The following is a 26,896-nucleotide window of genomic DNA, read 5'->3' on the forward strand; positions in this document are numbered from 1 at the left end:
ATTTAGACATCAACAGGCAGCTACATCATTGCGTTTGCCAAATTTGGTATGAGCAAGATTATTATCAAAACGTTTAGAACTTATAGGTACCTATTTGGTATTTGGTTGCTAAGGAACTATTTTGTCAGTCAGAAATCCAGCACAAAACTGTACTTAACATAATCCTCTATTGATTAGCTGTAAATGAAAATTTATGATTTTATAGCATTGTTCTTTATAGATTTGTTCATTTCATGGCGATAAAAAGGTGTCTAGATAGTTCAAATTTTAAAAAGCAGAAACATCAATTTACCAAAATCTTTCTTTCTTTCTTATTTAATTAATACATAGGTATTGATTCCCAAAACTATTCTTATCAGCAATAATTGTTTTGTACCTGGCAGCAGGATTATAAATTATAGGGTGTTAATAGTCAGTTAATCGCTGAAGTGTAAGATAAACATACTGCTACTCGTGATAAACGCTGTGTTTACGTAACAAACGCGAGGCCGCTATCTCGCGTAGCTGGAATGAAATAAGTAGCGCTCTCCGGTGCCGATGTAGCGGCGGCGCGCGACGCCCACCTCCCGCCGCGCCGCTCGTGACCGGCCGGCCCGACGCCCGACTGCCGCAATCTAGCAAAAGCAATCAAATTCACATGTCGTCTGTCAGCTACTTTTGATCTTTACCTTGCGGTGTAAACAAGTGTTCTACTAAAACAATAGGTACTTTTTTTTTTTTTTTTTTTGAGAGAGAAGTTGGGAATTTAGAGATATCCTCTATCCTATCCACAAATCGGACGCCGTGATGTCCCGGAGGGACATCACGGGGAGATACAATAGGTACTATTAATTCAAACTGTGACCATGGCCGACAAGGAGTATATTCTCGGAATGGACATAGGGACCACTTCAGTCAAAGTGTGTGTTTACGATCCCGATACGAAAGAAATAATTGCTAAACAGAACAAGGATACCGCAGCCAATATTCCCAGTGACCAGGGCATCGAGGGGAACAAGCAGGATGTACCGAAAATAGTTTCAGCTGTGCACTACTGCGTGTCCCGCCTGCCGAGGGATGTTCTGCGGCATGTCAAAAAAATCGGCGTTTGTGGCCAGATGCATGGAGTGGTGCTGTGGAAGAACTCGGAGAACAAGTATGTTATACTCTTCTAAATTTAACCAAACAGAAAATATGAGTAAAATTAAATCTTCAAACCTTATACATACACCCGTTATAGTTTTCAACACTTCTGGCTTCTGGCATTCCTCGCGATGCGAGTAAATAAAAAGTGGAACAATTAGTTACTGACACAACAATTAATTAGATTTTCTAATACAAGACTGAGTATTAATAGAACCCTCAAGAGTTAGTCACGTTGTGTTTGATTGTTCTTTGAAGTACTTAGGTACTTACCTATTGAAATATGTAATTAAGGAAAACAGTAGGTACAACGATTATAATCGACGAAAGTTATTTTAAGGCCGTTGATATCTGTTTCGATTGACTTTGAAATTAAAACCTCGTTAATATGCGTTCCACGACAAATTTTCTGAATCGTAATTATTTACATGTCGTATTACACAACTAGACATGTGGGTGGTCTTAAATGACACGTGAAGGGAAATTAAAGGAAAACTTGCTATCTCAAGGAAAGATCCGGTTCGGGTTGCCGGAAGTAGCAAGCGTCGGGGTAGATTTTTTTGCGCGTGTCCCTTTCCCCTTTACCAAAGCCTAATCTCAAATGACGGTAATAAAAGCGAGCCTCGAGACTAAATGGGTTTTACTTTCATTTCAGAGCTTGGGAGAAAGTAGAAAAGGATGGAAATGTGATTAGATTTGAAGCCGTTAGAGAGAATATGTCGGCGCTGTACACTTGGCAGGACACGCGATGCAGGCCGGAGTTTTTGGACGCCCTGCCCAAGCCTGACTCCCACCTCAAGTGTTATTCCGGTTATGGGTGCGCCACGCTCTTATGGATGCTTAAACATAAACCTGAGAAATTGAAGAACTTCAACTGCTCAGGCACCGTGGAGGATTTTGTAGTTTCAATGCTTTGCGACTTGGACGTCCCCGTGATGTCCGACCAAAACGCTGCCAGCTGGGGATACTTCAATACTGAAAAGAAAGAATGGAATGTCGACATATTACAGTCGATCGGCTTTCCAGTCAATCTCCTTCCGAAAGTCGTAAAAAGCGGAGAGTTCGTTGGTAAATTGAATTCTTCGTGGAACGGCATCCCCGAGGGCACGCCAATAAGCGCGGCGCTAGGAGACTTGCAATGTTCGATGTTGGCGACCCTAGAAAATAGCCAGGACGCTGTCTTGAATATTTCAACGTCTGCTCAGCTTGCTATTATCGCCAATAGCATATCTGATCTCGGTTGCAGCACCGTTGAGCATTTACCTTATTTCGGGAACACATATTTAGTAGTAGCCGCCTCGCTGAATGGAGGGAACGTTCTCGCAACATTTGTGAAAATGCTGCAGCAATGGATGCTGGAATTCGGTTTCCCTATTCCTCAATCGAAGGTTTGGGAGAAGCTGATTACGATCAGTTCGGCCGCGCCGCCGCCGTCGTCGGAAATGAAAATAATCCCTCATTTATTAGGCGAGAGACATGCGCCGACAGCCAAAGTCTCGGTGGCCGACATTGACTTGTCCAACATTCATCTGGCTTCGGTATTTCGGTCGCTGTGTGACAGTTTGATTCAGAACTTGCACTCCATGATGCCCAAAGAAATATTGCGCAACGCAAATATTAAAAGAATAGTTGGAAACGGGTCGGGATTATCGCGCAACGTTGTTTTGCAGCGAGCCGTGGAGCACTACTACAGCTTGCCGCTGGAGTTTACGTCAGGGGGAGATGCGGCTAAAGGTGCAGCTGTAGCTGTGGTGGGGAAGTAAATTATTATAGACATACTTGCCTGTTTGTACTACAGTCACTATATTCAGCAAAACCCCATTAAGATGTAAGCGCTAATTGAAAAAAAACCTACAAACTTTGTAGTGACAAGGCACCTAGTCTAGTACCTACTCTCGCCATCATAGTCAGTAAAAAAATGTTTATGAATCATTTTTTTACATTTCAGGGCTGTAACGTAACACGTCATTAGACCAAGATTGTACTTGTAATTTATAATTAGTTGTAGGTACATATACATACAAGTAGACAATAAAGGTAATTAATATATTGTTTTAAATGGAAACGTTTTAATAGTGAATTAAATTGCATGTGATGTAAGTATTAGTAAGTTATCATTAAATGTGTATGTATTTCTATCTCAATGACATCGAGCCATTATGTGCCATGTTTATTGTTTACTCGTGTAGGTTAACTGAATGTTATATTTGTATTTAATTAGCTCTCTTTATTACTACGAGAAGGGTTGCTTTCGTATATTTTATTTAGTGAATTTGATATAGATAGGTACACATAATTGACAGCTCTGCTATATTCTAATTACGAACATCTGATAAACAATACGAATAGATAAAGCTCGTAGTTCATCTTCTTTCTCCATTATTATACAGGTATTTTGCATAATTATATGAAATATTTTACAATGTGAATGTTGAGCAACTTTTACTATGGGACCAAACCCAGAAAACACGTAAAAATATAGACTGTTTCGTATGTTTCTGGTTGGTCTGATATATATACTTTCTATAAAAGTAAATTATCTTATTCTCGATTTCAGGTTTTTAATCAACAAACACCCTGTGTATTTAAAATTGCCTACAATGGCCTAAGAGTATAGGCGGTTTATAACAGATGTAGTTAATGATGAGTGGGGAACTTATTGTAACATGGTTAAAATTGAGGTGTTTTTTAAAGTTGTTTTATTGTTTAGGTATCTATGGCTCTATGTATGGAAAATGTTACAAAAGTTGGTTTTAAATTAGCTGGGCTGAAAATGGTTTGTTGTATTGTATTAGTTCGGGGTCGTTCGGGCGGTTTTCCGCACTGAGTAGGCCGATAAGTAGTAAGTACTACACTATCATATATATATGATCATAGGTCTGTATGCCTCCCTTTTTCTCCAACGTGCAGAAAAAGGACGGCGTGTTGTCTGTGATCATATTTCTATGATAGTGTACTATCGGCCATAGGCAAATTGTTTACTTGTTGAAAGTTGAAAACCGCAGTACAAAGATAGAAGATATATACCTTACAACGTGGTCCTTAATATTGCAAGGGGTTAAGGTGCAATAATTTTTTTCCATATCAAACGCACTTTGTAGAACATATTCCGAGATAATGATATAATGAACAGCTTATCTTTAGTAAATTATTAGTATTATTACTTATTAAAATGTACCAAAGTTATAAATTGCATTTTATTTATTGTTCCTATTATTCATTCCATGTATGTACGTCCCCAGTTAAAAGGTGGCAACCGGCAAATTTGAAAAATGTGGGCAAAGTTTTATCGTCACATGGGCCATTTTTTTTAAAGATGTGGCGTTTTTTAAACCGAGCGTGGAGTGGAGGGCGCTTATCAGGATCGAAAGACCTCTCTGGATTCTGAGTATGAATTGCGTAAAAAATACCTATGTTATGGCCCCTGTACACACATGGCCAACGGTTCCACCAACCCCCTTGGCCAAGCGTGTAGAGGGCTACTTGGCCGTAAGTTGGCAGTTGGCGCTTGCGCTTGCCGGCCAACCGATTGGTGTCGGTTTTTTGTCCACACATCAAAGGATCTTGGCGCCAATGGCCAACTGCGTTTACACGTTGGCGCTTCATTCAGTTGGTCGTCAGCCGTCAGAGAGGACGGTAGTGAAATATTTACGAAAATAATAACTATCTATGTCAATAATAGTGTAGATTTTAGGAAATAAAATAACCTTGCAAATGTTTAATGAATTTCCTAAAAAAGATAAATGTTCTTATCAGAATATTCAAAAAATTGTTAATATTTCAAATAATTTAATTTTACTACGGGGTTATTATTTTTTAATCAAATTTTTCTGACAACGTCTATGACCTAGAATTTCCTAGACTTTTCCATTCCACGTCCATCTTCCATGAAGAGCCAATGCCAAGTGATTGGTTCGCCAATGTGTAAACAGCGGCTCTTATCTTGGCCAAGTGAAACCCCTTGGCCAAGATAAGAGCCGCTGTATATAAAGGGCTGGTGGAACCGTTGGCCATATGTGTACAGCGGCCATTACATAAAAAGTCGAGTGGAACTTTGATTTGGACAAATTGAAAAATTTTGGCCCTCAATAAAATTTGTCTACACGGGAAGCATGGTCGCGCGATAGACGATAAAATAGCAGGCCGTCCCTATCGCACTATTTGTAAGTGCGATAGGGACGGCCTGATATTTTATCGTCTATCGCGCGACCATGCTTCCCGTGAATGGATATTCGTCATGCGCCTTATGCGAGCGCATTAGTTGATTACTATTTCTGAACGGCCTAAACAGCAAAATGTCAATGTCACTTCTGTCATTTGATTTGTCAAATGCTTTAGTCGTGTACTATTTGAAAGAGATACCGTAACGTAAACTTTTGTATTAATTAACATTATTTGCATCAGTACGAAAAACCGAAATACTAAACCAACTGTCTTACTTATTAGTCACAGCATTCTTGCAGCACTGACGATGTACAAGCAGGTCACATATTTATTACGTTAAGTTTCATGCCACAGTGAACAACTCGAACATTATAATGGAGAGTAACAAGAAAGTAGAGGACATGGATACTCCAACTGCCGAGGGGAATCTGTTGGAGCAGCCGGTGGAGGCGAGGGTATCGGCGCGTAATCCTCTAATGAAAGTGCACACTTATGTGGTAGCGTTGCGACCATGGTCGCTGAGTGCAAGCTTGCTGCCTACACTGCTAGGGGCTGCCCTGGCGTGGCGCCTGCCCGGCGAACAAGCCTTTAGCTGGCCCGCACTGCTTCTCACGCTGTGCACAGTGCTCCCAGTGCATGGTGCAGGCAATGTCGTCAACACATACTTTGACTTCGTTAAAGGAATCGACAATCGCAAGTCCGATGATCGAACGCTCGTCGATCACCTCCTAAGCATCGATGAAGTGGTCTCCTTAGGTGCCATATTGTACCTGGCTGGCTGTGCCTGCTTTGTTCCTCTGGTAATGGTGTCTCCGGCTCGCATGGAGCATTTAGCACTTGTGTATTTTGGTGGCTTATCATCCTCCTTCTTGTACACAGGGGGCATCGGTCTGAAGTATATAGCTTTAGGTGATATTTTAGTTCTAGTCATATTTGGGCCCGTATCAGTGGTGTTTGCTTTCCTGGCACAGACAGGGAGGGTTGATTGGCCTATAATTTACTATGCAATCCCTCTTGCTCTCAACACTGAAGCTATTCTGCATAGCAACAACACAAGGGATCTGGAAACTGACAACAAAGCTGAAATTGTCACATTAGCTATTCTGATTGGAAAGACGGCATCTTATTTACTTTATGCATTCCTATTATTTATCCCATACATAATGTTTGTAGTGGCATCAGTCCGGTGCTCTCTATGGTTCTTGCTGCCCATGCTGACTCTGCCTAGAGCATTTAAAATAGAAAGGATGTTCCGACACCCAGATACTATGAGATATGTGCCTCGTCAGACCGCTAGGCTAAATTTCTACTTTGGTATGCTCTATATGATTTCATGTTTGTTTGCTTATAGATTACCTTTCCTTTTGCCTCGATAATCTGAGGTAAGAAGCATTCCCAATTTACACATTTACCATTGTACTTACTGAGCTTCTGAAGTTAGTTTGCACTCTTATGTGCATTGACTGCCACTATTATAAAGTGCCCAAAGTAAACAAAGATGTTCTAGAAAATTTCCCAGACTTGACTAATTAGTCAATATGTATATCACATATCATCTGTCTTTTGCAAGAAGGTTAAGACTCAAGTTGAATAAACAACTATTATGATTAAAACTGTAAAGCTAAATATTGTACAACTAGGGAACAAATCAACTTAGTTTTATTAACAATATTGATTTGTGTTTCTAATGTAATTATAAAATGACATATTCATTTACACAAGGAAAAGTGACCAGGCCAGAACAACAATGTTTCATTTTGTAGTTGGCCTGTAGTGTCAATGAACATTATTCTGTTATAAATCAAGTGAATAAATACTATTAGCATTTATTTATGTTTATTGAGTCAGTATGAATATAGGCTGCTTGATTAATTGTAGATCTGACTAGTTGTCTTAAATGTTGCATTACATCCATCCCACATCCATTGTAATAATATTGAAAGAAGATGGCATGGCATGTTGATATCCAAACTTGAAATCAATGTTGTGTATAAAATGTGATGCTCAATCAATAGTGGTATTTATAACAGATAACTTTAACCCTTACTTTGGCACAAAATACGGAGGGTTAATAGCACTTAATTGTAGTAATCTTTGTATAATAAGAAAATACTAAAAGAGTGCAAAGTTATATTGAGTACCTATTTTGATGTTGAAGTAAGGGTTGAAAGAAAATAATTAACTACCTCATCATATTTATGAGTGTGTGTGTGTTCCAAGTTTGATTTCTGTTAATGTCCTCTAAGAGAGTTCATGCCAAATAAATTCATATCAGGCATCGTCAGTCATGTTAAAAGATGCCTATAAGCCTTAAAACAATTGCCTGATGTTGTAATGCACAATGTGACAATAACTAATTTATTTTTAGTGTATAAGAGATTTAACATTGTAGTTTTAGTCAAATATAATGTTTTAATACTTACAAAATGTTTTATTCCTTTTACTGATAACCAAAGAGGATCGAGTATTATAGAGAGTTACTGTCGAAGTAAAATGTGTAATGACAGTATATTAGCATAGACTGCCATCTCTTACACAGGCTTAGAACTTTTGATAATTTGAACCATATTCTTAGCTTGATATTTGTTAAAATGTCAAATATTAATGTTAGCGCCATCTAGCTGAGCGTACCCCAAAGGTGTAATGCCATCTAGGCCACCATACTTTTTTCTATATCGTCACTACTTTTAAAAAAACTTGTATCTTCGTCTGTCAATGAAAAGAAAATTGTAGAAAGTATGTATGGAATGCATATAGACTTACTGCGTTTTAACTTTGAGAAGCAGCGTGAGATACGAGGTTTTTTCAAAGTAGTTACGATATGGTACTGAGGTACATTTTTTTCTTAGGCTTTACCTGTCTATACGGAGTTATAATGTCTTTGCTGATAACTAACTAGGTATTTAGAAACAGAGATGTCCACTGATAATCAATTTTGAGTTTTTTGAAATCATCATCGTATTGTATGATTCCCATATTGACATGCAGATGTTGATAAGTGGACTTGTATTTAAATCATTTTATTCATTTTCACTCACACAGTACAGACTTCAGGAAGAAAGAAAGAAAACCCAACATACATTTATTATATTTTATTGATATATCAACATAAAGAGACCTTTATCATAGAATCTTTACAATAATATAAAGATAAATACAAATCAAATTATAATACAGGTGAGACCATTATGTTCAGAAAATGGGTTTCATTTAAGTATGCTTGACCAGAAATAAATTACAAATTAATTTAGTGGCAGTGAGCAAGATTTTTTTGCTAGTTTGAACTGTTCAGAAAGTATCAATTGCCTTTTATTATGCAAATAAACGCTAAATAAAATGTCTACGTAATGGCATCATTCTTAAATGAAAACCATAATGAGTGATGATAATGATATCTAAGGGATAAAGGAACAAAATTACACCATTGTCATATTTGAGATATAAATTCATGCTAACAAAGACTAAACATAATATCACTATATGCAAATAGTAATAAATTTTGCACAAAATAAGTCTTGAACTTTCCATACAATATTACATAAATACATATTTCATCACACTTGCTCATAAAAGGTGCATTTTAATTCATGTGTTTTTTCTCAGAGGAAAAAATTCTATAGAGAGGACAAGCCGCGCGCGGCCTGGTCGCAGATGTAGGCCCATTGGGCCTACACCGCCGCCAGTTCGCCGTCCGCTGTCATCGAGTGTACACGCGCGCTGTTCACCGACGAAAAACGAGTTTTATCAAAAATGCCGAAGTGTGCAATAATAACTTACAAACATCGCAGTGACCTGAATAATTTCCAAGCCGATAGGATAACATTTCATAGGTAAATACTATTTATTTCCTTTTATTTCACATAAAACACGAATTCAACGTAATACTCCGAGTTGTACCATGTAACCTTACGTTTGCTTGTGCTTTAAAACGTTCATTATACATTGCGGCTACACAAGGAACATATTGTAAACAGTGTAGTGTTTTGCGCCGCAATGAACGGTGTACAAAACGATTCACTCAGTGAGACATTTTTCTCGGAAACGAGGCGAGGCGTTCCCGCTATTTATCGTTGTGTGCGTGCGCGATCGCGCTCGCTTATCGTTCGCGTGTACACATACATTGAAATGATGCGCGTGTATTGCGCAATAGGAGCGTCCAGCTACAAGTGTGTGTGGATTAGGTGTGTGCGTGCATTATCTTTACAATTACTGGTGCTTTGTGTGGGTTGCGCAGACCTTGCGACAGGCGTATTCTATACAAATCGCCCGGCATGACCTATCTCCCGAAATCTGTGTGTTTTTTATTGTCACCCTGTAGTACAAATATTGAGTGTCACAAACATTTTGTAAATAAATGTTCATATTAGTTCTTTTCTATTTCTTAATTGGTGTTCATATAATTAATTAAGTCTGTGCGCCGAATGGCTCTATAGCTCCGTTTAAAATAACGAAAAAGGCGGACAAACAGCACAGTATAAGCAAGAGTACTATCGTACAGTATGGCCACTCCCGCTCCCCGCTGAAAGTGCCGCCCACCCCCTCTCGGTTACCTCACAGTTACCGCCTGTCAAAAACGCGAACAGTCGACCTGTCATATTTCACTCATACAAGCATAGTACGCGTTCACCTACACGCGCTGAGACTGTGTGCTAGGAACCCGCCTCTTTCATATATTTGATCGTCAGTGTCCGAGGTGTGCCAACAGTAATCACTTACTTCGCAAGTGTGATGAAAAACGTTGTAACACGGGCGATATTCATATACAAACTCAAGTCATAAAAACCCTCCAGCTTGCGTCGTCGAGTTTATATTGGATTTGTTTTAACACTGTTGGCCATATTGCCCTTATTGCACAAACAAAGTAAGTCATTAGTTACACTAATGTAGAGTTTACTTTCGATCTAAATTATGTTAACCCTTTGAACGCCGTTCCTATTGTGGGCGCGTCATCATGTTACAGTGCAAGGAGGATATTGGGCTGTATCACGTTAGTTTGCGTCTTAGGCAGTCAAAGGGTTAAGTGGCGACTTGCGAGAGGGTTTCATTAAAACTTACAGAACAGACGCCTACTTTCATATTGCTACTCGACGAGGCCTTACATTACTCGTAAAATTGGGGTCAGAATAAACGAACACCTTCTAAAAGGATGTTCAAGTCAAGATTCCACAAATGAGTAAGCTGGTATTATCTGAGATATTTAGGCCATTGATATATGTGATGTCAAGATATAAAGCTACACGCGAACGGGTACTAACTGCGATGTTCGAACAGCCTGTCGACTAACTAAACGATGGGGGTTTAGTCGGAACAGCATGACACAGAATACACCATACTTAGAATAATCTCACATTCATACCACGGACAATAGTCCCGCTGGAAATATCCAGTCAATAGTCTTTATATATGCGATAGGTAGATATATACATCAGACTTGGTTTGTTGGCTTAAGGGTCTTGCGAGGTCGAACCTTTCTTTTCGCGCTGCCATTGGATGATTCTCTCTTTTAGGTCGGCCGCTGAAATAGATAATAACATATAGTTAGTATAAATCGTTAGTTCTGAATTTCTGATGTTGAAAAAGCAAAGACAGCTATGCGTCATCTAGGTAAAATCGAATCCAGTAAAAGCGATAAATTTTAATAAAAAAAAAAGCTAAAAAGACACGCTTTGCTAGCAATCAAACTAAAAACCTAATTGTGGTCAAAATTCTTTACAAGACTGTTCTAGAAATCAAAGAACAGCTATGATACGATGTTCCATCATGAAGTTCCAGTTCATATCTTCCGGCTCCATCATTATGCCAATTCGACAGTACCATATTATTGTATTGTCACCAGAACTACATATACTCGTACCTAACCACCTGCCCCAATTTTCATTACGTAGCGTATCCTTGGAAGATGGTTAAATTAGTTCCTTAGATTCCATTAGATACATAGTTACAACTTACATACAGGTCGAAATAAAAGCGTGTTATAAAAATTAAATGACATAAGAATCCGTCTAATTGGAAACTAATTCGTCATTGCCTCTGATACAAGTATGAGTGTGAAGAATGTTACCTGGACGCAGCTGGTCCTCGGTGAGCGGCTGCCGGTTGAAGGGGTCGGTGGAGCTGTTGAGCAGGTGCCGTAGGATCACCGACCGGTCCATCACCTGCGCACACAAAATCTTATTAGAAAAATATTTTATTATAAACTGAAATTGATATCATACACGTAAGAAAAAACGACAAGGCCCATTCTTAAAAAAGTAGGTACTCGCAGACAGAAATTAGTTAGTATTGTCTGCGAGCATATTTACACATAATTTAGAAGCTATAGGATTTAGCGAGATAGGTATCAATGGTTATTCGTTATGTAAAAAAATGTTTTTTTTTTATTGCTCCTGAATATAGGTACATGAAACTACAGGTGTAGTGCGAAAAGGGTTTCCTTCGTATTTTTCCGGAAACGCTCGTATTTCTCATGTTAGTTCAGTCAATGTCAGTACACACATCTTGTAGAGACTGACTGACATAGCATGACACGTTCGTACTTGTTCGTACGTTTCCGTAACAATACGAAGGCCAATTTTTTCGCACTACATCTGTATAAATATTAATAATATGATAGTGGGATTAATTTTACCTTTCCGGAGGGCAAGAGCACAGGGTCAGTCATGAGAGTATCCATGAGTGGATCTCTGAACTCTTCCGGTGCGTCTGCGAACTCGTCACTCTTTTGCTGATTCGACACTGAATAAAAAAACAACGTGAAATGTGAAAAATACGTCACCATACAGGACAGGTGCCGCGCTGTCTCATTTATTTACTTGGTTTAGAATGCAGATTATATCAAATGGATCAGAATAACAGTCTATACCGATGTATTTGATTGGTAGGAATGATACGCTATTTACATCCAACAAATATGACTAATAAGCTGATCATTACATTACAGGGACATACATAAAGAGGTTAGAAGTCGACCGAGTCATCGATCCCTATGCGACGCTAACAGAAAACTGTCCCAAATTGTCCTTTCTTTTTAGTATATCCCCAAAATATAGCTCATTAGATTCGAACTCGCTCCTTGGACTTGCACCAGGCGGGTTCTTGGTTGCGAAAGTGTTAAATATCATCTGATAAAGTCCCATAGTAAGCTCAACAAAAGACAGGAAGGTGTGAGCGTCCCTTGTGGTACCGACCTACGATCTGGTAGGCGTTGTCGGCGAGCGCGAGGAAGCGCTCGATCTCGGAGCGCGTCTTGATGTTGTACTTGCCGAGCCGCACCGCCGCCTCCTCGAACAGCTCCTTGCGGAATGATCGCTGCCGATACACAGTTTATGTTTAACTTATATTCTTCAATTTGTATACTAGTAACTTTAGTTAGTTACTCTTCCACAATCGATGTAATGTGGAAGGTGACATCTCCCCTCCGTAGCGCTTATTAAATACTTTCTGTGCACACATGTATAGGCCAGATCGGTACTTTAAGCAAAGAGGATAGAGTATTAAAGAACGTTACTGTCAAAGTAAAATGTGTAATCACAGTGCACAGACTGCCATCTATCGAATTTGGTCCATATTCTTAGCTTGATATGTTTTAAAATGACAAATATTAATATTAGCGCCATCTAGCCGAGCGTACCCCAAAGGTGTATCGCCATCTAGCTCACCGTACCTTTTTCTGTATGGTTTTGAGGTACGTTTTTTTTCTTAGACTTTATCTGTCTATACACTCTATACGAAGTTATATAGGTCTTTGCTTTAAGTAACATTATATTTTTTTCTATATATGTAACTTGTTTTGTGAGCTAAATAAATTAAAAAATATATTTTTTTTTGATAAAGACAGCGGATAACTTCAAGCTAAGGAAGCGTGCCAAATGCCGGAAAGACGATGATGACATCGAGTACAGCGATAAGTTGCTTAGCCTGTCTGTACAGCGTTGAAAATAATAATGCTCTTTTTGGTTTTATTTCTCTTTCTTCTGATAACAATAATAAAGTTGAGCTTGGCTCATTTGGACCCGCTTGGCTTCTTAAGGCTGCTAGGGTACGTATTATATTTATATCAAATATGAAATCAAGCAACAATCAGCTGTCGCTGATGACACAATCTCATGTGACAGGTTTTTTCTTATTTCTCTCAAAATAAAAAAAATATATAAAAAGAATATTCAACAAAATACCACAAAATATTCAATTATTACATCTTAACAAGTTTAAAAATGCCTTAAAATTGTTGTTAGCTCAAAAGAGTTACTACTCTATTAAAGAATTCTTAGATGATAAGGATTTGTGAATATTTAGAATATAATTATGTAGGTAATTATTAATTTATATTTTGACATGCATGCTCTCAAATTTGTATGCCGTAAGGTGCCACATAGTGAAACTGAACTGAAATGTAATGTAACAACTTATGTACACCTATGTTGGACAAATAAATGATTCTGTATTCAACCGATCAAGATTTTATTATTCTTGTGACAGGGTTTTTTCTTATTTCTTTGAACCGGGTGAGGTTTTATTTGTAACAGCATAGATATCTATTAGGTTACCTCGTCAGCAGCCAACGCGGCGAGGAAGGGCGGCGAGTCGAGGTGCAGGTAGATGTCCACCAGCTGCGACAACAGCCGCCGCGGCTCCCAGCCGTACTTCTCTGGTCGTCGGACCTGTAACAATACGTATTCATAAATAAAACTGCAAGCACTGCAGTATACGGTGACCGAACTGCTGACAGCTTAGCCAACAAAACTGAAAAAGTATGACGTTCTCACATCTCCGATACGAATGCCATAAAGAAAATCGGACACATGGGTCGGGTAATTCACCCTTTCACAAGCTTCAAACAGGGATATATCGCGGTTAAAGTTTGAAGAGAAGGAAGGTTAAGGTTACTTTGGGCTTAAATAAATGGTCGCTGCGGATTCTTTGATCGCCAATATCAGATACTCGTCCAATTGGCCATGTTTCACTACAAATTAAATAGTCAGCCGGTACCTTGAAGATCTTCATCATACTTCAGTTCAGATAGTCACTCCGGGGTCTTTGATCAGGATGTCAGGTACTCTGGTAACTATAAATTAACTAACTTTTGTCCGCGGCTTCGTTCGCGTTAAATTCGAAAATTGCAGAATGTTCCATACAAACTTCCACACCCCATTTTAGGAAAGTGCGGGGTTAAAAAGAGACAAAAAGTAGCCTATGTCCCTCTCCATCCCTTCAACTATCTCCACTTAAAAATCACGTCCATTGGTCGCTCCGTTTTGCCGTGAAGGACGGACAAACAAACAGACACACACAGTACACACACTTTCCCATTTATAATACTAGTATGGATGATCAGATGAAATACCTTGAGGTTCTTGCACTTGGGCCCGCACAGCTGCTGCAGGTTGAAGTTCAGCATGGAAGCGAGTCGCTCGGCCAGTTCGGCGCGCAGGAATGGCTCCTTAATCTCTACCGTCAGGTATTCCAGCATGTCCACGGTTTCTCTGCAAGTTAAATAACAGTTGTATTTTCATTTTGCCCCTGTATCTTGATCAGAAAATGAGATTAAACTGAATAAGTTACTATGAAAATATTTATCGTTCTGACGAGAAAAATCTGGATGTTTTAGCTACGTTTATACGAAACTAGTTTGCTGTCGTTTGTTTCATATTCTAGTTTGTTTGAAGTGACAATAACTTGTAGCGCCGAGAAATGAGTCTCTGATCGTAAGCGCTATGCGGGTGTGACTTGCCGCTAGTTTTTACCACTGACTATTAAGGTCCGACCGAGATTCTCGGCTGCACCGCAATTTATTGACGGCCGAGAATCTCGGTCGGACCTTAATAGTTAACCTTACTGACTATTCTTGCATCACCGCAATGTGACCGAGAGAGAAATACATCCCTCTCGTAGTGCATTACATTTGGTGAGCGTGAAATAGGAGCGGTACTGACACTCGTCCTGCGAGAGGGATTATGCGGTCGCCTGTCGTCGTGCTGTCTTGCGACTCGTGGACGCGTGTTTATTATGTTTGCATGTGTACTGCTACTTGAATGCTGTCCGGGTATCGCACCGCTGAGTATTCTTGCTTTACCGCAGTGCAAGTGAGAGAAGGAGACAGGACTACGTCCGTGTCATACATTGCGTACCTGGCGAGCGTGAGGTAGGAGCGGCACTGGCGCTCGTCCTGCGCGAGCGCGCGCGCGCGCGCCTCGGCCGCCGCGCCTGTCGCCGCGCTCTCCTGCGACTCGTGGATGCGCTTCAGGTACTGTACGATACAAAAATATCCTGTTTACATTCAATTTTTATCGACGACAACTCCTTTAAAATATATTTAGTAAATTTGAATTTACCATTTATTATAAAAATAACATTGCTTAAATTTCAACAAAAAGGTGGTGGTTTCCAGTGAAATATTATCCTTAACAGTAATATAAAATAACAATACAAATACTCAAATAATCATACCGTTAGACATTCGTCGAGAAGGAATGTGGTGTCGTTCATCAACATGTTGATGAACTTGACGAACTGCCGGCCCGACCGGGATTCTTTCACTATGGCCTGAAATAAACAATCACAATTAAATTTGAAAGAAAAAATATTTACTCCTGCTTTTTAAGACACTCTGATATTTTCAGGTTATCAGTTGTCTAATCTAAGATACAAATCACAGACACAACAAAAAGGTTGACTTACTTGTTTGTGAATAGGCCGCTCCCACATCCCCTTCAATATAATGCTAATATGGAATCTGATCGTAAATTTATCATAAAACTCCGTGCTCTGTCCCGTCGTCTCAATGTCCGTGTAAAACTTCATCAGGGCGCTGGGCAGGGCCGTCTGCGACATCGGGTGGTCCATGAACTTCTCGTACACGTTCTTGAGCTTCAATGGCACGGAGAGATTGATCACGAAGAGGACTTCGACGATCTTGGCGACTAAGTACGGGTTCTTGATGAGATGGGAGTTGCAGATGGCGCTCAGGAGCCAGGTGATGATGGGGTCCTCGATGTACACTGCCACTACTTGGGGTACATATCTGAAAGATGCGATTTAACGTTAGGTATAATAATTTGATGTAGTTATGAGAATGGATCGGTACCACAAACGTAAATTACTAAAGGTAGGCTTTTACAATTTAGTGCCGTGACCAGGATTGGACCATGATATTTGTATCGAAAATTGTACTAAGAAGTGCAGTAGTTATTCATCTAACGAGTAAAGCAAACGGGATTCGAAGAGAAAAGGGTACGGCTTTGCCTTTGGCTAGTCTGTGGCCAAGAGTAAGCCCATTTATAATAAAAAAATGGTTTTTTTTCATATTTTTTTTTACGGTTGCACTTATTTTTATTTGGAGAACCAACAGCTTACAATTCAGAATAAGACCGTTTTCACATTATCCGATCCGATATCGGATGTCGGAAGGATTTCAATAGAAAAAATCCAAGATGGCGCATGTAATGTATGGGATATCGGTCCGACATCCGATATCGGATCGGATAATGTGAAAACGCACTAACGCTATAAGTAACAAACAGCCAATTATAGGTTCCCACCAGTAGCAACAGGTTATCAAACACTTGTAGTATTTGTACTTGTATCGTAAGTAACCAGTGAGTGTTTTAAGCAATCGGCGTCAAACTGTGGAGGTAACAGATCTGGACACTGATAATGTTCAAAATCAGTACAGGTCTGACATAAAAAATAATAAAGTAGGAGTTCCCCAAGGAACTATCTTAGGACCCTTATTATTTCTATTATATATCAATGACCTGCCCTCTGCTACTGACCACGACTGTACACTATTTGCAGACGACATATCCATTGTCATATCTGATACTTCTACCCAACATTACAACCATGTCATTAATGAAGCCATCATTACTATAATGAATTGGTTAAAAGACAACCACTTACAAGTGAATGTCGAAAAAACTAAATTTATCCAATTCACTAATCAACGGGGTAAAAAAGAACCACTTACTTTAACACATAATGGCAAAACCTTAGCAGAGTGTGATAACACCAAGTTCTTAGGTATTGTTCTGGATGATAGATGCACGTGGAGCATGCATGTCGATAAAGTTTGTACCAATATTAGTAGATATGCCTATGTTTTAATGCGCCTGTCAAAAACTGCTGATAAAAACACAGTCATGAAAGCATATCACGGATTTGTGGCATCTAACTTAAGATACGGATTACTGCTCTATGGCAATTCACCTCATATAAATCGTACCCTTATTGCCCAAAAGAAGTGTATAAGGGCAATCTGCAACACCTCGCGACGGACGTCTTGCAAAAACCTATTTGTGGATCTAAAGTTGTTAACAGTACATGCCCTGTATATATATGAAGTGTGTGTCTTTGTAAAAATGCACCCTAACATGTTCAAAAAAAAAGGGGAAATAACACACTTTAACACAAGATTTCCAAACAAGCTAGTCCTACCAAAAATAAACACTAAAATGAAAAATAGCTGCTGTTACACAATGTGCATTAAAATATTTAATAAACTGCCTGAAGATATGAAAGAATTACCCCTTAATAGATTTAAAAATAAATTATACATATACCTAAGTCAGCAGAGTTACTACAGTTTAGATGACTTCTTAAATTGCAATAACGTACAGACTGATTACTGAAACTTAACTATTAACTATTTAGGTACTTATTGTTTTAAATTAATTGGTCTGAATTGTTGTACCTACTGACATCTAAAAACTGTGACATTCTTTATACCTTCTAATTTACTCAAATATTGCTCTTTTCTTATTTTAATGTTTAATCTCCTTTTATAATAGACGTATCTTTATGAATTTTAATTTTTTTTTTTTTCTCATGTTGAACCTAAGTTGCTAAACAATATTTGAGATACCAAATAATGTAAATTGTTATGTAATTTAATTATGGTGGGCCTAGCTTACTGTTTTCTTTTTCTCCCCTTGTTTGACATATAATTATCGTTAAGATTTGAATAATAAAATTATTGTTATAAATAACTTAAGATAAATTAGCTAGTAAGGAATTAATTTGCATGACTTTTTGAAGTCTAAATGTACGCTCATATAACCATTGTAACATCTTATTGTACTACATTTATAGCAAATAAATATATTATTATTATATTATTATTATTGTAATATATGTAAGAGGAGACTCACTGCACGGCGAACAGCATGAACTCGGCGACGTCCTCGACGTACCACTCGGGCAGCGCGCAGAAGGCCTGCGCCGCGCGCGCGCCGCCGGCCCTTGCGGCGTCGAGGCGCGCCGTGAGCAGCGCGCACACGCTGGCGTAGAACTGCACGCTGCGCCGCATCAGCTCGCCGTCGAACAGCGCCGTCTCCGCGCATTGCTTTGATCTGTCACGTAATAATAACATCAACCCACTGCACTATCCATGTCTCGTTACTGACAACATTTTTATGTTAGACGATAAATTGGTCAGCCGGTATACCACAACTTGCGCTCTCGTGCGCGATTCCATAGTTTGAGTTGCGTTGCGCTAGATGTATGAACTCACACGCGAAATGCTCAAATACGCAACAAAGAGCTCTTATACCACTAGGACCAGACTTGTACTAATGACTTCACAGAAGTCTTAGCTACTTGCGTCTGGCCAATCTGCACAAATGCGTCTGTAACAACTAAAAATGAGACAGAATGAGAGAAAATTTAATAGTCAAAAGAATCGACTAAACGCCGCCCTGATAGTATTTTTTTTCTACATATCTAACAATAAGTATCTGTTAACGCCTCGTCTTCGTTCGAGTATCTTCGGGAGCCGTCGCCGGCGCAATGCATAACTACGAGTGTCATTTAACTCATCTCATCCACAATCCCTAAATATTCTGTCCATGCCTGGACAGTATCAATAGACGAATAGTTTGGCGTTAAATCTCCGAAAGGACGATAAAAGGTTGGAACCACGCAAAACATGGGTAACTCAATATCATCGCACCAAGTAGTGATAAGTACCTGTGTAGTCTCTTGATCTGCCGCCGCCAGCGCCGCAGCAGCTCGCGGTTGCGCAGCGCGGAGAAGCTGTTGCGCCACTGCGGCTCGGCGGCCATCAGCTCTTCGATCACTTTCTGCAGGTCGCGGAATGCTCTGTGGAAAAATAAATATAGGTATAACGACTGACTTTTGTAACTCCTCACCCTCAGTTTTCCGTCACGGTTTCAGTAAATATCGCAAAAATACAACAGTAACTAACATCGAGTCTCAATTCGAGTCGGTATGCCATTGCTATATAACCAACAAAGGATTAAAATCTATGAAGGCTAAGACACTGGTCCCACCAAAAGCGTGTCCTTGCAAAGTCGCTCCCGTCTAAATAAAAGAGACGCGATGATGTTTAGAGCGAGTTACAGATAGTCGCCGAGAGAACTATAAATCGCTCGCTCTCTCTTTTACTTACACGGGAACGACTATCTTTTGTTCGTTTCTAAAGCCGATAGCTCATCGCTTACTCGCTTTTGGTGGGACCAGTGCCTAAGTGCTTGATTAAGGCAGGATTTGAGTTACGGATTTGTGAAGCAAGATTTTACGAAATATTTCGCAAAATGAAAGGCTCAAGGATCAAGTATCAATTGTGTATGCATCATTGTGTTACCGAATGCGTCGCTGGTGCGTGTGCAGCGCAGGAATGAGCGCCACGTGATGCATGTGCAGCGTCAGGAACCAGCACACCGTCTGGAACTTGGCTTCCGGCCACTTGTGTGCCGGGTCTTTGTCTGCAACGCATTATGTTACAAATCAAATCTTCATCTGCAATTCCAATCTTTTATATATCTTCAAATTTTTATCAGAATGGGATCAACAACACTTAAGAATAAGATATTGTCTATCAAATATCGGGAATAAACACATCTGAATACCTACCTCTATTCTATACTATCAGCACACCAAACGTTCAAGAATACGTGTCTTTTATTGCCTTCTCTCTTGCTTCGACTGTACAAGTGTGAAGAAGTTTTAAGACCGTGGTATTTGTCTGCGTCAATGGTTAATTAATAAAAAACACATATCATTTCAAATACCGCATGCTGTGTTGTGTGTACAATAGAAATAAGTAAGTGTAACCAATCAATAACGCTGAAGGGAATTTATGACCCAATCAAAAGGCAATTCCATCTACTTAGTTCATCAAGACAGTTAAGAAACTTTCTGTTTACCTCGCGCAGTGCACTTGTACACGCGTTCCAGTTTAACCCTTTGGACGCAAATTTACAGCAGCATACCCTAGAACTCTATCTGATTGCACGAAGGTTAATATTGGGCCGTAGTCTAGCCAGTTATATGTCGACTTTGGCCGTAAAATCAAAACATAATTCGGCCTGAAAATACTTAAGTAGCTTTACAAAACAATCAACGAGGTATTCCAGCTTACTTAGTTCATCGAGCCAGTCTTGAGCCTCTTGCGCCGTGAAGTACAGTCTTGTCTCGTCGCGCACGTTGGCCCATGAGTCTGGCTGGAAGGCGTACAAGGGGTACACTCGCTCCAGCTTAATGCGGACTGATAGCAGCTGTAGTACTGAGCATACGTTGAGCATGAATCCATCACCTGGAAAGGAGATTCTTGATTAGATAGTTCAGTTAGCTGTTGACGTTGTTGTCATTTGTGTGTCGCAGAATCACTCTTGAAAATACACACGGTTTTCTGCAAAGAGGATACATACATACAATCACGCCTGTATCCCATAAAGGGGTAGGCAGAGCACATGAAACTACTAAAGCTTGAGGGCCACTCTTGGCAAATAAGGGGTTAAAAGAAAACGAAACAAAGAGGATCGAGTATTATAAAGAGTTACTGTCGAAGTAAAATGTGTAATCACAGTGCATAGACTGCCATCTTTTGACACAGGTTTAAAACTTTTGAATCTCAGTTTTGACAATTTGGCCCATATTCTTAGCTTGATATGTTTTAAAATGTCAAATATTAATATTAGCGCCATCTAGCTGAGCGTACCGCAAAGGTGTAACGCCGTCTAGGCGACCGTACCTTTTTCTGTATGGTGCTGAGGTACGTTTTTTTCTTAGACTTTATCTGTCTATACGGAGTTATATGTCTTTGGTTTGCTGTAAAGGGTTCGAAATAAGGGATGTACTATTTTATAAATACATTATACGCGATATAATCCGTTTCGTTCCGTGAAATGTATGGAATGCAATACATTCTACGACTCTTCTCTTTCCGAACAGAGTCTAATAACAACATGTTTGTAAGAAATATCAAGGCATAGCTGTCGTTAAGATTGTTTTCACATACAGATGTAGTGTAAAATAAAGTTTTTCCTTCGTATTTTCCGTAACGTCCGTATTTGTCATGCTAGTTCAGACAGTGTCAATACGTCTTGTACTGCAGAGACTGACTGAAATAGCATGACACGTCCTTACGTATCCGTAAAAATACGAATGAAAATCTTTTCGCACTACATCTGTATGTATCTAGATAATACCTATAAGTATATAATTATGTTATGTGCATAGCTTGATGCGTAAATGACCGGCGACTTCTAGATAGGTATTATAAATAGAGTAAGCCGGTTACCTAAGCAGTTTGTTTACTAGAGTCAGGAGTCAGGAGAATGATTTGTCAAAATGGAGTGAATTAATTTATTATGGACATGAATGTTTCCATCGTTAACTAATTATTCGCGGATTAATTATGCAATAAATTACTTACGAAAAGTGAATAAAACTATATTCATGACCTACGCTTTATCTAAATAATATAGATAATTTATTTCGATAACTTAGATACACAGAGAACCTCCTATAGAGTGGCAGTCTTGTATATTTGGTTCGCGATACGAGTCACCAGTGTTTGGGGTGCGAGGAGCGGGCGGGGAATGTATTAAGCGCGCTGTGATTGGCCGTTTCAAGGACGGCGGGCAGTCGCGCCAGATGAAAAGGGACAGAAGTATGACTGTCCCTCTACTGACGCGTAAGTGGCCAATGTAAGTTGACCTATGCCGGCTCTGAATAAATTATAAATATGACTTATTTGTGGAATGTAATGCCGTCTGTTTTTAAATTTGAGCTTCTTGTTACCTTTCCACACCATTTCACACTACAGGTGGACATCTTTAAGGCATCAAAATACCCTTTTCCAATTTTTTTGTGCGAAAAACACGCGCTGCTTTCGGGTCTGTTACTTGGTCGATACTGATCGGGCACGGCGAGCGCCCGCGCTTATATCAGTGCAAATACTAGGAAGGCTGGCCACAGCGAGTCGTCTTGTAATAGATGTCTATAGGGGTTGGTCTGTGCTTAGATAATAAAATTAGGCTACCATTACTGTGAGATATATTGAGCTTTGCGCCAGAATTTAAAAATACGCAAAAAATATTTTATCTGACAAAAGCGTTGTACGAAAACGCAGAACATGTTATTTAGATTCGAGTAAACCGTCTGCGGTACAAATGTTAAATTATCTTATTTGGGGCAAGTTTATTTACATATAGCCTATATTACTGTATACCTAACATACGTGACTGTGCTTTTGTAACAAAGAATGAATCACAGTGTTCGACAAAGCGTTCTGTTCGGGAGATCGCGAATTAAAGAGGGTGTCAAGGCGATCGGAGCTATAATTTAAAGCGCAAGGTAAAAGCTCGTACGAATTTCATCGACGCGCCAAACTTTATGCGATCCTTCATACACTCCGCAAAATGAAACCCTGAGACACTTCTGAAACGGTGCTAAATAGATAAACGGTGAGAAGTAACTAAGGAGTCACTTCATAGCTTCATAGTTACTCTGTTATATAAATTGTACATGTCCGAATTGCAGTACCCGAGGCAATATGGCCTAATGAATGTCGAATAACTCATTAGTAACTAGCTTTTGCCCGCGGCTTCGATCGCGTTAGAAAGAAGCAAGAAGTAGCCTCCATCCCTTCAACTATCTCCACTTAAAAAATCATGACAATTCGGCGCTCCGGTTTCCCGTGAAGGACGGACAAACAAACAGACACACACACTTTCCCATTTATAATATTAGTATGGATTATTTCATCATGCAATTTCTTATGAAAACAATATTCATCATGCAACTGAGCAAACACAAGAAATTTTAATTCTGAGCTGTTTGAACTATAGAACGATGACAATAATACCAAAATCATTCGATCTCCTTAAAAGTTACAGTTTATGATCGAGATAAGTATAGTAACGCGCTCAGAATTCAAACACGCATGTAAATGGGAACATAGCATTCGCGTCTGTTAGCTATAAAACAATTGACGATGCGCCTATTCTCGCAACTTCCTCGCAAAACAAGTAAACATAAATATTTTCACAAAATCTAATGAGTCAATCTGGACGCTGGGAAGTAAATAAATTGGAGGAGTTCCAATACAAAATTGTCTAATAGCAACGGAGGTGAGCGACATTTCGGCGGAACACGCGCGCTATTTTCGCCAGTCATTAAACAGTTTTGTTTTTATTATCCAAACAAGCTCAGGGCGTAGTACTACCGCTGTATATTTAGTTCGTTATTTCACGAGTAAAGTGTATGCGCATTGCGCACATAGACGTATAAGGAAACTCCAACGCGTAGTATCTATTATTCAAACTGACCTGGGTATTTTTATATTGCATGTCCTTGTTCTTGGCCTTAAAGGCCGTTTTATTGGATAGAAAATGATGAAATGCGCAGTCGCGTAAGTTTAGGAAAATGGTTTTATCTGAATGTTCCGCGTCATAAACTTGTTGCACGCTTTTTATTATGGGTATTGCATAAACACGACTAATCGGCAATAAAAACTATAAGATACATGTTTAGATACATTACCCACATATACTAGTAGGTACATGATATTAATAAAAATGTATTGATTTACTTCTAGTAAGCTAAGCTATAATAATTGAAAGCGATAACGGATTTCCAATACCTATATACGTCACTCACAATTACGTGTACAAAGGAAAACTTTTCCTTTGCGATCATACACCTAATAAATGAGCGATAGTCTGGGGCGTCATTTCATTAACACCTGCTCCTAAAAACCGTTACTCAAAAGTCAATGTCGTTAGAGTAGATAGGCGTCTGCTCGACTGCCAAGAGTGAAAACACCACTTGGTTATGATTGAATATGTCTCGAGCTGAACGAAAACTAAAAAAGTTTGCTATTATAATGACTGTGGCTTATACAGTAAGGTACATTTCAGAATGGACTCATTTGTTACAAATGTTCATGTCGAATAATTTCAGCGTCAGTATTTTTGAACAGTGAATAATGACACTTCGTAGCAACCGCCGTAAGCTTCGGAGTCAATGCCAGGTGGATAAACTCCTTTGTAATCGCCTTTTTACGATCTGTACACATCACAAGTTTCCGAGAACATACCGATTTGTTCCTGAACAATGACACTGTTTTTTCTTCCAAGTGGCAACTGAAATAGAAAAGTACCTACGCACTTGCTAAAATCAGAGATTCTATCTCCAGAAAGTCATTTAAAGTTCATGACTTTCAAAATGTAAATCTGAATAAATTTATTGTCTATTTTCTAAAAACAGGAGTGTTTCCGGAAGGGCCTGTACTAAAGGAGTTATTGGCTAGTACAAGTACAACCAGTGCGAGAAATGTTTACATTGTTTATCAATTACTAAAATTAACAACAAGATATGAAGACGTAAATATGTCTCACCTTCCCTTCTTATAGGAAAAATCTTCTATCTGTAAATTAACAAATTTTTGCAAATAAGGTTCAAAGCTTTTTTAGTTAATACTATTACTCACCCGCTAACGATCTCTCATCGGTCTGCAACTGGGCCCTGCGTTCATTCCTCTGCAGCAGCGCGGCGAAGTAGTTAAGGAACGGCTCCCTCGCGTCTGGGCACAGCAGGATGTTATGGCAGATGTTGTGTAGAGTATTCCGGCTGGCTTCCACCTCGAGTTGTAAAGCGAAGGCCAAGCTTCTGTCGCCCGAGCCCGTGGCGAAGAGACGCTCGGCTAGGCGGGGGTTCTCCTCCGCGAATAATGATATCTGGAATAGATTACGTGGGTTAGCCATGATACCATTTGTAAGATGAATTGTTGATGGCAATAATCTTATCCTCTAGTCAACCAGACAGACATACCGTGACGTATGCAATTTTAATTTGCAATTTTAATTAGGGTCCTGTACCAAAAAGGTACAAATGGAACTCTTATGGTCCCGCTCTGTCCGTCTGTCTGTCTGTCTGTCACATTTCTAAATATCTCGAGAACTTATGCTATCGATTTGAAATTTGGAACAGTCATGAACATTTTTAACTTTACGAACTTTTAACGTTTATTAAAAAAAAAATGAATTATAGGAAATGGCCAAAATGTAAGAGGGGCAGTAATAGCGTTAGCGCAATAGAATTTGAAAACGTATCCGTTTTTCTAGTAAATCTTAATATGGTTACAAGTACTGCTTATTTGGTATCAAGATTGTACCGAATAATCGAATACGATTCACTTGAGTACTCTCGTAATTACGAGTATAGGCAAATTAAAGATAAGTCGGCATTTCAAAACAATTATAAATACATGTTGAGATTTCACGATAGCGTAAAAACAAATATAGATGGGAAAACATCTGACGCCGGTAAACATGCAACCGATCCAACAACAGTCTGCACTAGAATAAATAGTATACATATAGGTAGGTACATAGAATAGTCATAACATCGAAACTGAACATTCACCCAGATATACATTTTACGGAGACTAAATAAGGTTTTTTGAGGTGGTAATTAGGTAATGTCTAAAATATAAAAAACAATTTTGACTGACAACTGAAATTGTGAAAACTGTAGAGAAGAAAAGCCGTCCTAAATACGAAAGCCAAGCTGAAACGGAAAACTTCGATTTCGTTTAGTCAATAAGCGTTCGTCTTCATCGCCCTAATCATATCAATTTATTAAACGTCCGAGAATCATCCCAATACACCAAGATAAAGAGGGGATCAAAATATATAGGTATAGGTGCCTGCCCTTGACATTGGGCCCGCTTGGTCGTGGCCCAGAAAGTTGTATGCCACCCGTGGCACCCGTGGCACCCGTAACCTACTTTTGGAACGCGCATATTGATTGAGGACTGGATTTGTTTTTAAGCGGCTAACCCCGCATAACCCGCATTCACATTTTTCTAGTTCTCACGCTCTACTTTCAGCAGCAGCAGTTCACAAAACTTTAATAATAATAAATAATAAATAAAAATTAATATTGGGGGACACCTTACACAGATCAACCTAGCCCCAAACTAAACAAAGCTTGTACTATGGGTGCTAGGCGACGATATACATACTTTAATAGATAAATACATACTCGTACTTATATACATAGAGAACATCCATGACTCAGGAAAAAATATCTGTGTTCATCACACAAATAAATGCCCTTACCGGGATTCGAACCCGGGACCGCGGCTTAGCAGGCAGGGTCACTACCAACTACGCTAGACCGGTCTCCAAATAAATAGGTTTAATAAATTGTTACATGTGGTCTTATTGCTTGCGAAAAGGAAGAAAGCTCACATTTCATTGCTACTACGGCTTGGTAATGAAATGTACTTATACGGTCGTTGTACAGTAATTAAAATTATTCGTTCAGTAGCGATAGGTCCCTGGTATTACCAATACTTTAATGT

At 39.2% G+C, this 26,896-nt stretch overlaps 3 protein-coding genes across 3 annotated transcripts in view; 2 read left to right on the forward strand and 1 right to left on the reverse strand.

Annotated features, from left to right (window-relative positions):
* The first annotated feature begins 388 nt into the window (after window positions 1-388).
* On the forward strand, window positions 389-4,312 carry LOC125231240 (sedoheptulokinase-like). Its single transcript, XM_048136629.1, has 3 exons — window positions 389-704; window positions 822-1,135; window positions 1,778-4,312. The coding sequence occupies exons 2-3, from the start codon at window positions 846-848 to the stop codon at window positions 2,883-2,885; spliced, it is 1,398 nt and encodes a 465-aa protein (XP_047992586.1). The 5' UTR covers window positions 389-704; window positions 822-845; the 3' UTR covers window positions 2,886-4,312.
* A 1,125-nt stretch (window positions 4,313-5,437) lies between these two features.
* LOC125231032 (ubiA prenyltransferase domain-containing protein 1 homolog) lies at window positions 5,438-7,707 on the forward strand. The gene has a single exon (XM_048136373.1). The coding sequence runs from the start codon at window positions 5,661-5,663 to the stop codon at window positions 6,660-6,662; it is 1,002 nt and encodes a 333-aa protein (XP_047992330.1). The 5' UTR covers window positions 5,438-5,660; the 3' UTR covers window positions 6,663-7,707.
* Window positions 7,708-10,402: 2,695 nt separating this feature from the next.
* Window positions 10,403-26,896, reverse strand: part of LOC125230980 (ubiquitin conjugation factor E4 B) — a 29,947-nt gene continuing 13,453 nt past the window's right edge. Inside the window, exons 6-19 of the mRNA XM_048136300.1 lie at window positions 25,019-25,265; window positions 20,663-20,836; window positions 19,886-20,006; window positions 19,249-19,380; window positions 18,432-18,632; window positions 15,964-16,306; window positions 15,733-15,828; window positions 15,414-15,532; window positions 14,630-14,768; window positions 13,833-13,946; window positions 12,474-12,594; window positions 11,915-12,021; window positions 11,348-11,441; window positions 10,403-10,801 (exon numbers count right to left, since the gene is read on the reverse strand). Coding sequence (XP_047992257.1) covers window positions 10,731-10,801; window positions 11,348-11,441; window positions 11,915-12,021; window positions 12,474-12,594; window positions 13,833-13,946; window positions 14,630-14,768; window positions 15,414-15,532; window positions 15,733-15,828; window positions 15,964-16,306; window positions 18,432-18,632; window positions 19,249-19,380; window positions 19,886-20,006; window positions 20,663-20,836; window positions 25,019-25,265 — 2,079 coding nt within the window. The 3' untranslated portion in view covers window positions 10,403-10,730. The remainder of the gene's footprint in view (window positions 10,802-11,347; window positions 11,442-11,914; window positions 12,022-12,473; window positions 12,595-13,832; window positions 13,947-14,629; window positions 14,769-15,413; window positions 15,533-15,732; window positions 15,829-15,963; window positions 16,307-18,431; window positions 18,633-19,248; window positions 19,381-19,885; window positions 20,007-20,662; window positions 20,837-25,018; window positions 25,266-26,896) is intronic.

Source organism: Leguminivora glycinivorella, chromosome 11 (genome assembly GCF_023078275.1).
Source record: "Leguminivora glycinivorella isolate SPB_JAAS2020 chromosome 11, LegGlyc_1.1, whole genome shotgun sequence".
In the NCBI taxonomy this organism is placed as follows: domain Eukaryota; kingdom Metazoa; phylum Arthropoda; class Insecta; order Lepidoptera; family Tortricidae; genus Leguminivora; species Leguminivora glycinivorella.